Source organism: Ovis canadensis, chromosome 2, assembly GCF_042477335.2.
Source record: "Ovis canadensis isolate MfBH-ARS-UI-01 breed Bighorn chromosome 2, ARS-UI_OviCan_v2, whole genome shotgun sequence".
Classification (NCBI taxonomy): Eukaryota; Metazoa; Chordata; class Mammalia; order Artiodactyla; family Bovidae; genus Ovis; species Ovis canadensis.
Window position 1 is genome coordinate 181,665,231 of NC_091246.1, and position 9,770 is coordinate 181,675,000.

Here is a 9,770-nt window from a genome sequence, read left to right on the forward strand (position 1 = left end):
TGGGGAGGTGATCGCCAGAGTTGTCACTGCTGTGGGCAGGTTTTCTGTCATGGGTGAAGGACGACTTGTGCCCGGGTAGAGCCCCTGAAGGGCAGGTGGTCTATTCTAAGAGGTCACTGACCTTGGTTCAGTCTGATGCTTTTGAGAGTGCTTTTCTCCAACGGCATTCTGCAGCATGTTCTAGGGGCTGTTACCATGTCGCACACACAGAAAACAGACACTGTTCTGGTCTGGGAAATACAAGGTGCAACAGGTTCCTTTGCTGCAGGTTTTTCTTCCTGTATTTAATGTTTAATGTAGTTCCCACTGTGGAATCTTTGTGTAGCATCCTCAAAACTTAAGCACTCAAGTTATGCTCACCTTTCTGGGGACTTGTGTCCCATCAAAGATGCCAGGTGTCTCCCATGGAGTCTCTGCTCTGGGCAGCATCCAGGCACTCTGCAGTCTTCAGAGAGGCTGCACCATGGCCCTCTAGCATCACCTACAACAAGCCCCTAGTGGGAGCGTGAACTTGACCTTCCGGGGCACGTGCCTAACCAAGTGCTCATGGACCACTGAGCTCTGGAGTCAGGGTGTTCTTTCTGAGGCAGGGTAATGTGGTCCAGGTTTAATAAGCCCACAGCCAGCCTCTTAAGGGCTACCGTACTAGTATATCCTGAAGGAGTTTAAACATCCATTGTAGACCCCGGTTATCTAAAAAAAGAAAAGCCTAGGAATCCACTGACAAATCTAGTTCCCCTCTAGGTGTGTACAGGGGAGGAGGAGCGCTCCACTGTCAGTACTGGTGGATGCGATCGAAGGAAGCGTCTTACACAGTGAACACTTACCCCTCCCCCAGTGCCTTAAACCTACCTTCCCATCAAGGTTTCCAGCAGCGTGTCTGCAGACGGTGAAACCGCCAGTGCTAGGGGAGTGGCTGTATCGTACCTCGCGCACCCACCTGGACCCTCCCACCCCCCACAAAGTAGGTCCACTTGTCACACAAGAAAAGTTTATTGAAAAATAAAGTTCTCCCTAGTTTTCTCTACAACAGTGGAAAACAAAGCAGTGCTCTCTATGCCAGTACATGTTAACAGCAACACCTCGTTGGCAGAACCTTGCACGACTTAATCCTGGGGAACAGCAGCAAACGGCCGCACCAGGAGCTGGCTGAAGACACAGACGCGGATGGCCGTTAGCGTACAGACACTGAGCTTGCGACAGCAACTACGGCAGAAAAGATGTTACCATCTCCTTTGGCATCGGTTGTCCCACTCCCACTTGTCCTGGTCATACCTGGGCAAGACAGGGAACAAATGCTTCCCAAGTTTGCGCCATCTCAGAGGTGGGCAGAGGTGGCCAACTGCACTAGGTTCCTGTCCGGCTGTCCCAGGGAGACCTCCTGCAAGTGGTCTGGGCACCCAGGACCGCACCTCCTGACTCCCCAGACACGGGGCCCTGGTCCCCGCATGAGCACACAGCTGCCCTCCATCCCTCTGCCCTGTCTCACCAGCTGCAGGGGGCTAGGGCTCCACAAGATCTGGGGAAAATCGAGGAAGTGCTTGGAAGAAGGTACGTTCCAATCTTACATCCACAGACATGTAAGACTGCTGATGCAGCTGAAGAGAATGCAAAAGATCTTAAAAAGACACCAACAAATTCCTCCATTTTCCACAAATGCAGTCTATCCAGAATGGCACCAAAATAGGAGAGGAGATAAAAAAGCCTATTTAGGGAAGTAAGAGGCTGACACCAACCGTGCCCCACCCCCCCAAAAAAAAGCCAACTGACATTGAGGTGATTTGGAAAAACATCACTAAGCTAGGAGCAGCCTCTTGGAGTTCTGAAGACCCCTCGCTCTCTACACGGAACTAACCTTTAATTTGATAGAAACATAACTAACCAGCCTGGGAGTCTGATCCTCTTGGACTGGACACTGGAGAAGCCACCCTGGCCAGCAGGGGGCAGCAAAGGGACTTCCAGGGGAATGAATATGTTCAAGAGGTCATTCCTTTTCCCTTAAATAAAAAAAAACAGACACACCTCTATTATTGCATTTCAGAGGAAGATGGGTAACTTTAAGGGAACTGTCAGAGGATTTAATTTCCAGCTCAAAAGGTTCTGCACACACCCTGGAAGGGTTCAAAAGATGTCAGTGGGGTAGGGTCTGGCATGTGGCCACTCTATGTCAAGCTGACTAATTTTGCAGCCCAGTTCCACTTGGGGCTGAAGTCAGGCATATTTTCAAATCAGTCAGTGCATCCAGGGACACAGTACCATTTTAGCCAGCAGGGTGGACACAGGACTTGGGCATCTTAAACCTGTAATTCCTACAACATTCTATCAACTTGGAGTATCTTCCTGCACCTACAGGAATCAATGATAGGAAGTGAGCTCAGCTCTTTCCCTCAACTTTTATGAAATGTGAAAAACAACAATATTTAACATTTACTAGGACTTACTATATGCCAGACATTGCTAAACACTGAATCCTCACAAAACCCCTAAGTGCTAAGAAAGCTAGGGTAAATTTTTTTCTGCATCTGACACTAGACAGCTAATTTGGCCTTTTGCCATATAAACTTGGGTTTTCCATTTTTTTGTTGAAGCCAAGAAGAAGAAAAAGAACCCACCCTCCGCTTTAGGCAACTCCCACCTTCCTAGAGCAGCCTGAATCTCTTGACATCTGTCCATCTCTTCACATGAAGATGGTCTGCAGCCTAGGGGATGGGCAGGATTAGAATGAAACCACTGTGGAAATGAAGATATTCTTCAATAAATAAAATATTCCAGGCTTGGGAGAGTAACACAACCACAGCCTGTCGTTAATAGAACTTTTTTTAAAATCAAGAATTGTTGTGTGTGTCGGGGGTGGGCGAGGGTGGCAATGTCCCATTTATATACATATCTACTAGGGAAACCACCCCAGGAAGGGGTGGCCTGATTGGCCTGGTCTCAAAAGCCCAAACCCGCCCATAACAGCAGTCTCTGCCTAACTGCTCACAATCACAGTTTTACTACCAGTGAGCTGCACTGGGGCGCCAAGGGAGCTTACTGGGAGGCTGATGTTTGCCAAGGAAATAAAAACAGGGGGTGCATATTATTTCCCCTTCATCATGATAGGGAGATAGAATGATTTGGGGCCAGTGCTTCCAATGAGCCCAGCAGGACCTGCTTCCCTTCACTGCAACCCCTCACACAGGGTTGGTTCTCTGCCCCTGCCACCCTCCACCAAGCACCCAGGGTGGCACCTGTTAACCATCTGTCTCCAGACAAACCCAGAGACCTGGCCGAGCAGCCTGGGAGGGTGAAGGTTGGTCTGGAGGAAGTCAACCCTCTTCTCAGGGCCCTCGTGGCTGCATGGGGGAATCTGCACACATATGCTGCGACCTGAGGAGCTTGGAGGGCATGTCTGGCATCCAACCTGGGTTGCCCTCAGTCTCGCAAGGACAGGTCCTATCTATCTCCAAGCTGGAGGAGTCTGCTAGCTTCCTTCAACTAAACCCGATTCCAAACACCGACACCAGATTCCAAAAACCAACCCCAAAGAAAAGTGAAAAGGCACCTCAGAGAAACAATAAATATCACCAAAGAAAAGATCGCTTAATACTTACAAACATATAGCAAACACAAAGTAAAAAACCCAATCTAAGCAAAAATGCGAAAAGCTTCTCCCAATTGTGCATGTGCAAATCAAACTGCATACAGAAATAAATGAGGTGTTTACTGGCATGAGAAGTGTGTTTTCCCTTTCAGGAATCTTTACTCCTGAAAGTGTTTATATTTCAAAGGAAAGCTTTCTCTCCTTTAATAAATTAAACCTTTTCCCTCAAGTGTTTTAAGAACTTAGGATCACAGTGGAGGAAAAATAAATCCAAACTTTTAGGAAAAAATGTACAAAAAACTAAAAAACCAGGCAAGAGGTGAGAGATGCTCAGAGCACAGGAAGACGCTAGTCCTGACTGGGGATATCGCTCCCTGTGGAACTGTCATCGATTACAAGGTGGTTCAAGAGTCTATCAAGATTGGCACTGGCAAAACCACCCAAGGCTTCTAGCCCACACCCTGAAAGGCGCCTTCCTCTCACACAGCAGGCAGCAATTGCAGCCCTTCCCGCACAGGGCAGATAGAGGCCCCACCCTAATGTCCTCTGGGGTCCCTGACCAGACTGGGGCCAAGTCTGTGGAGGCCTGGGAACCAGTATACATTTGGTGTCGCCCCTTCTGCCCTCAACAACTGGAGTGTGGGTTTCTTTGCACCAGGAGCAGCAGCCACGCCCACCGCCGGGGCAGAACTCTGGCTTACTTCCTGTCAGTACTGGGATGGGGGAGCAAGAAGGATCTTAAGGTGGGGAAGTGCTCCCTGGGCTGCCTGACTGAGGGTCCTGGCGTAGAGAAGAGGAATTCTTGAGAAGGCAGAGTCCCTGAGCTCAGGCGCAGCCGGCAAACAATCCCTGCAGCTTCTGGAACACAAGGCCGGCACACCGTGTTTCTGAGAACTGGGCTTTCCAACCTTGCTTTCAGAGTTCCTGTGCTGCTTGTAACAGATCTCTGCCAGATGGGAAACTGGTCTCGGCCTGCAGGCTCCCCCTGCTGGTCAAACACGGGCACTCACACCTTCAGCACCAGAAACGGCCAGAAGGGCCCAGGAGAGGGCAGCACTGGCCCAGGAACTGCAGGTCTGGGCGCTAAAGCGAATTCCTTCTAGGAAGGCTGCAGCCAGGAGGCCCGTTCGTAGCAAATAGTGGTTCCCGACAGCAGGGATGGCAGCCGTTTCCTCCCCCTGCAGGAAGCACTCAAGAGCACACTGGCACTCACACCCTCTCGCCCAGTTTCCTTTCAACTTCTGCCCTTGTTTCTATTCTCAGCCAATCTGTGAGAGCTGGGCCCTGGCATCCAGGCTCAGCGCGGAGGTGTCCCCATAGGAATTCTCCCCGGCACGGGTACTCGGGGGCCACCTATGGGGCGGGGGAGACCCTGACAGCCCTAACTCCCCCACTCCATTCTCTAAGATCCACTGAGGTTAGTCTAAGGAAAGAAGGCTGGCTGTGTATTTGATATTAATTTTATACCCAAGAAGAAGAATCGAGGAGTGGGTGGAATCTAACCTCCCATTCCTCCTGGGGTGGGGGTGGGCCTCAGACTTGAGAATTCTAACCTGAACCTTGCGTCCAGAAGGCTCACCCAGCCATTAGCCGTGTCCCGCTTTTCTGCTCAGCAACCAAGCCACTCGGAATCTTCAGTGAGGGCTGGGTGGCTCATGGGACAGCTTTCAAGGGGGACATTCTGCCAGGGAGAAGGGAGCTCACTCTCACCAGCACGGAGATGCCAGGGGCATCACAGGAAACATGCGCACGCAATGCACTGAAGCACGGCATGGGGGGAGGGCAGTGGGAAGGCGCTGGGGGGTAACTTGCACAAGAGCAGAGCACGGGGACGCCAGGGTTTGGTCCAACCTGCTGACCGGTTCAACACCCTCCTCCCCAGTATTTCTGCCTGGAGTACAAGCCAGTATCAGATTCCTACCCTTTGCAAACCACACCCACACTCATAGTCAGCAGCCAAGACAGTGCACATTGATCCTGGCCTGCCCTTGCTCCCCCAGCCAACATCAAAAGTTCACTGAGAGCCCCATCCCCTGGACTTTGGTGACATCGGACCGAGTGAATATAACACAAGCCCAGCTCAGGTGGTGCCACTAGTTCTTAGGGACCAGCTTCACTCCTGTCCAAATCGCAGTTCAAAGACACCCCTTCTCAAGGGGGTAAAGAGCACCACCTCCCAGTGCAAGGGTAGCTTTTAATCCTAACCAGAAATGCCAGCCAAGCTGTGTGGGGGTGTGTTCCACCTTGGGGGCAGGGGTGGAACAGAGGAAAGGAACCTGTCACTGCAAAGCAGCCCATCTCTGGTCCCTGCTGGGCTCCCTGGACCACACAGGCATTTCCCCGGACAACCAGGGGGTGCCTATCCCCTAGCCTCTGCCACCTGCTAAGCACAAGGAATTTCTTTTCTTCTGCCACCATCCACTTTGAGGAGCTAGGCACCCACAGCTGCCCTTGATCATGCCACCAGCCCCACGGCACACCCTGCCCAAAGCAGACAACAGTCATGTTATAGTGAAGAGGGGTGGCCCACAGAGGAAAATCAGAGAAGTAGCAAGACGCGCAATCAATCCCTCTTTGCCCTCCCCAGCTCCCCCTCCCTCCCTCCCAAATAAATAAATTAATGGGTTTAGGAATGTTCCCGTAGGAAGTTCTTTCCAACTAGCTCAACTCCTCCTCTGGTTTTGTTTTGTTTAAATGAATATTGAGATTCTCTTTTTTCACCCTGGAGCAGCTGCACAGTCTCCCTACAGTAGCTCCTCCAAAATTAAAGACGAAGTTGTGCCAGGGAGAAGCCAGGTTCCCGGCCTGAGGTTGGCTCTCGTTTTGTTTTGGTGAGAGCTCCGCTGTGATCCTTTCACCAAAATGTTCAGGCTCTGGGGAGAGTCCCTGAATGGCGTCTGTGTCCCCGGCCCACCCTGATGGGGCTGGAGCCACTGTCTCCCCCCTGGCAGAGCGTGGGTGCGGGTGGAGTGGTGGCCGCTATAGACAGTCTTTACAGAGAGCCACCTGGCCCTTGATGAAGTCCCGGCAGGGGCAGATCCTCCGGTGGTGGGCGTGGGCACCGGCACAGCTGAACAGCAGGAGGTCGCCTTGAAACACACAGTGCTTGTTCTTGGGGTCGAAGGAGGGCGCCACGATGTCCTTGGCCAGCTCTGAGCTTTGGCAGTTCACCTCGTACCTGAAGAGCAAGAGGAGGGGGTTGGAGAGGCAGGGACTGTCCTCAGCCCTGGCCCCTTCTGCCGCCCTCCAGTGGAGAAGGCTGTTTGGGGCTCCTGTTGGCTACCCTCTGACCCAGCCACCCTCACTTCGGGGAACCCGGGCTGGAGAAGGGCGTGTGAGTGCCTGGATGTGCATGTGGGTGCGGTATGTGTTCAAGGCTGCTTAGTGAAGCCTTGCCTGTCATGGAGAAGAACTGGAAATAACCTGAAGACTCAGCAGGTGGGGAATGGCTGGATCCCCTGTGGCTCAGCTGTGTTATCAGAGTCACACGCAGCACTTGACAAGGAGGTAGGAATGTGAGCACCAGCATGAGAGCAAGTAATAACAGGGGTGCAGTGTATCCAGCTGTGTGTGTGTGAGTGTGGGAGGGAGAGCGAGGGGGAGAGAAAGGGAGGAGAGAAAAAGAGAGGGAGACAGGAAGAGGGAAAGAAAGAGCAGGTATACTAAAGACTTAACAATGGTTACTTCTGAGAAGTGGGACTGGGAGAATGATATGCATTATTTAAATGCATTTTAGAACATTTCAAAACTATGTCTATTTTTAAAACTAATGCTTAGAGGGATCTCTGTTATATGACCTTAGTTTCCCGCTGGAGAGCAATCAGATGGTTTCCCGGGCATGGTGTGTCCTGGGGCCTCAATTCACGGGACCTTTGCAGCCGCCTTCCACGACTGTGGCCATAGAACATTCTACCACCCACCCCGGTCCCCAGCCCTTGAGGGTTGTGGATGCGCAGAGCAGGGACTGAGTCCAGGCCCTGATCCCGAGCCCAGGTTCTTGCTGCTCCCCCATCTTATCCCACCCGTCTGGCTGTGGGCTGCAGACCCCTGGGGTTTTGCTTCCTCAGGCTGAAACCCCTACCTAGGGGGCTCAGGAGAACAGTGTTGGCCTCTCATCTCAAAGAAGAGCCATGTAAGTTCTCTTCTTAGATGGGGTGTTCGCGTCCCACCACCTTGTCCCCCGTTGTCCCACATGCCTGGTGGGGACCAGCTCAGAGAAGGTGGTGTAGGAGGGCCAGACAGATCGGGGTTTGCATCCTGGCTTTATCTCTTATGAGCTGTGTGGCCTTGGACCAATGCCTGAGCCTCCCTGTGGCTCAGTTTCCTTTTCTGTGAAATGGGGATGAATAACCCTTGACTCACAGCGAAGGTCATGTGCTTAGTCGCATAGTCATGTCTGACTCTTTGCAATCCTTTGGACTGGAGCCCACCGGGGGCTTAGTGTCTATGGGATTTTTCAGGCAAGAATACTGGAGTGGGTTGTCATTCCCTTCTCCAGATCATCTTCCTGACCCAGGAATCAAACCTGCATCTCTTGTGTTTCCTGCACTGCAGGCAGATTCTTTACCCACTCACAGGGGGACGGTACAGGGATGAAATTAATGTTTACAGAGCAGCTGGCAGAGTCCAGCTCTGAGTAAGCATTCAACACATGAGAACTAGCATGATTACTCCCGCTGGCAGATGCTGGGTGGACTGCCACCTTCTGCCCTCACCCCACACTGTGAATTTACACACATGGCAAGTGTCTCCATTTTGCTTTGTTCACAGAAGTCCTGATTCCTGCTGACAGGGAAGGGATTTGGGCGGGGAGCCTGAGGTTTCCTGCCACTTCTGGAAAGCTTCCAAATGTTGGGAGAAAAGCATCTGACCCCCACCCCCTCCCAGTGTTACTCCTGCCTGCTCGTCTTCCTTGAGCCAACTAACAGCCTGGGCCCACTTGCCCCCTTGCCAGCATTAATCTGTGATTTCCAGCGCATCTCCTGGGCTTCTGGTGAGTTCTCTGAGGCTGCCAGCCCAGCTCCTGGCTCTCAGGAGGGCAGCACCCCCTCCTGTCCTGGGCAGTCACCAGGGAGCTTTGTGACTTCTCTAAGTGGCCTAACACTTCCTGATGTTAGGTGTGCCAGCTGGGAGATGGAAGCATCTAGAGGGTTAGGGTCATGGCGAAGGCAAGGAGTTGGGGGCTCTACGGATTTCAAGTCAGAGTCAGGGCCCACCTGGTCCCATTTCCTGACCGACACTGAAATGGGGTCTCCGCAGCCCAGCTGGGCATGAAGTTTCCACATGGAATGTAGCCTTGGGATCCAGATTTGTGCTTATGCTATTTATGTATTTAGGTGAATCACGGCAGCTACTGTGTCTTAACTCAAGCCATCTGCCTGGCACACGGCTCATCAGGGGCGTGAAGCCTCCAGAACTCATCTCGGACCCCGTGGTGAGTGGGAGGGACTGTTAAGAGCCAGGGAGAAACACGCCTGCTCCTGGCCTCAGACTCCAGGCCCAGCGTACCACAGTGTGAGCACATGTGCCTGTGGTCACGGGGCTGCAGCAGCAGCAGCCTGTCCAAGGCCGATGTCCAAAGACCACCGCAAAGCACTTGAACAGCGAGCGTTCCCCAGAGCCATGGGTGACCGGGCCCAGAGGCTCAGCTGAGTGGTGGTGGGGCCACCCTCCGATGCGACCCAATCCCTGGCCTGGGGTCTCGGTCCCATGCCCAGGCCTGCAGAGAGGCCCCTCGCGCATCCTTGCTGAGCTCAGCAGGGGGAAGGGACCTTCCCAATCGCTAGAGCACATCCTCACCCCCACGAGGCCCCTTGCCCCCAGGGCGAGTGCTGCTGTCCCTCCTCTGTCCCTAACATGTCTGTCCTGCCACACACACCTTGTGCTGTTTCCATCTCACACACACACACACACCCACCCACCTTGTGCTGTTTCCATCTCTCACACACACACACACACACACACCTTGTGCTGTTTCCATCTCACACACACACACACACACCCGCCTTGTGCTGTTTCCATCACACACACACATCTTGTGCTGTTTCCATCTCACACACACACACACACACACACACCCCTTGTGCTGTTTCTATCTCTCACACACACACACACCTTGTGCTGTTTCCACCTCTCTCTCACACACACACACACACACAACCTTGTGCTGTTTCCATCTCACATACAC

General features: G+C 52.6%; 1 protein-coding gene across 3 annotated transcripts in view; it reads right to left on the reverse strand.

Annotated features, from left to right (window-relative positions):
• Positions 1-974: 974 nt before the first annotated feature.
• The window catches only part of MGAT5 (alpha-1,6-mannosylglycoprotein 6-beta-N-acetylglucosaminyltransferase), a 405,616-nt gene continuing 396,820 nt past the window's right edge, over positions 975-9,770 (reverse strand). The window contains exons 18-20 of one of the 3 annotated variants that reach the window (XR_011254571.1): positions 6,590-6,761; positions 1,883-1,997; positions 975-1,275 (exon numbers count right to left, since the gene is read on the reverse strand). Coding sequence is in view for 1 of the 3 variants with exons in the window: in XM_069577718.1 (XP_069433819.1) it covers positions 6,563-6,761 (199 nt within the window). In the remaining 2 variants the exon portion in view is untranslated. Of the gene's footprint in view, positions 1,276-1,489; positions 1,599-1,882; positions 1,998-6,467; positions 6,762-9,770 lie in introns of those variants that run through there. The other 2 variants (XR_011254572.1, XM_069577718.1) reach the window with 2 other exon arrangements.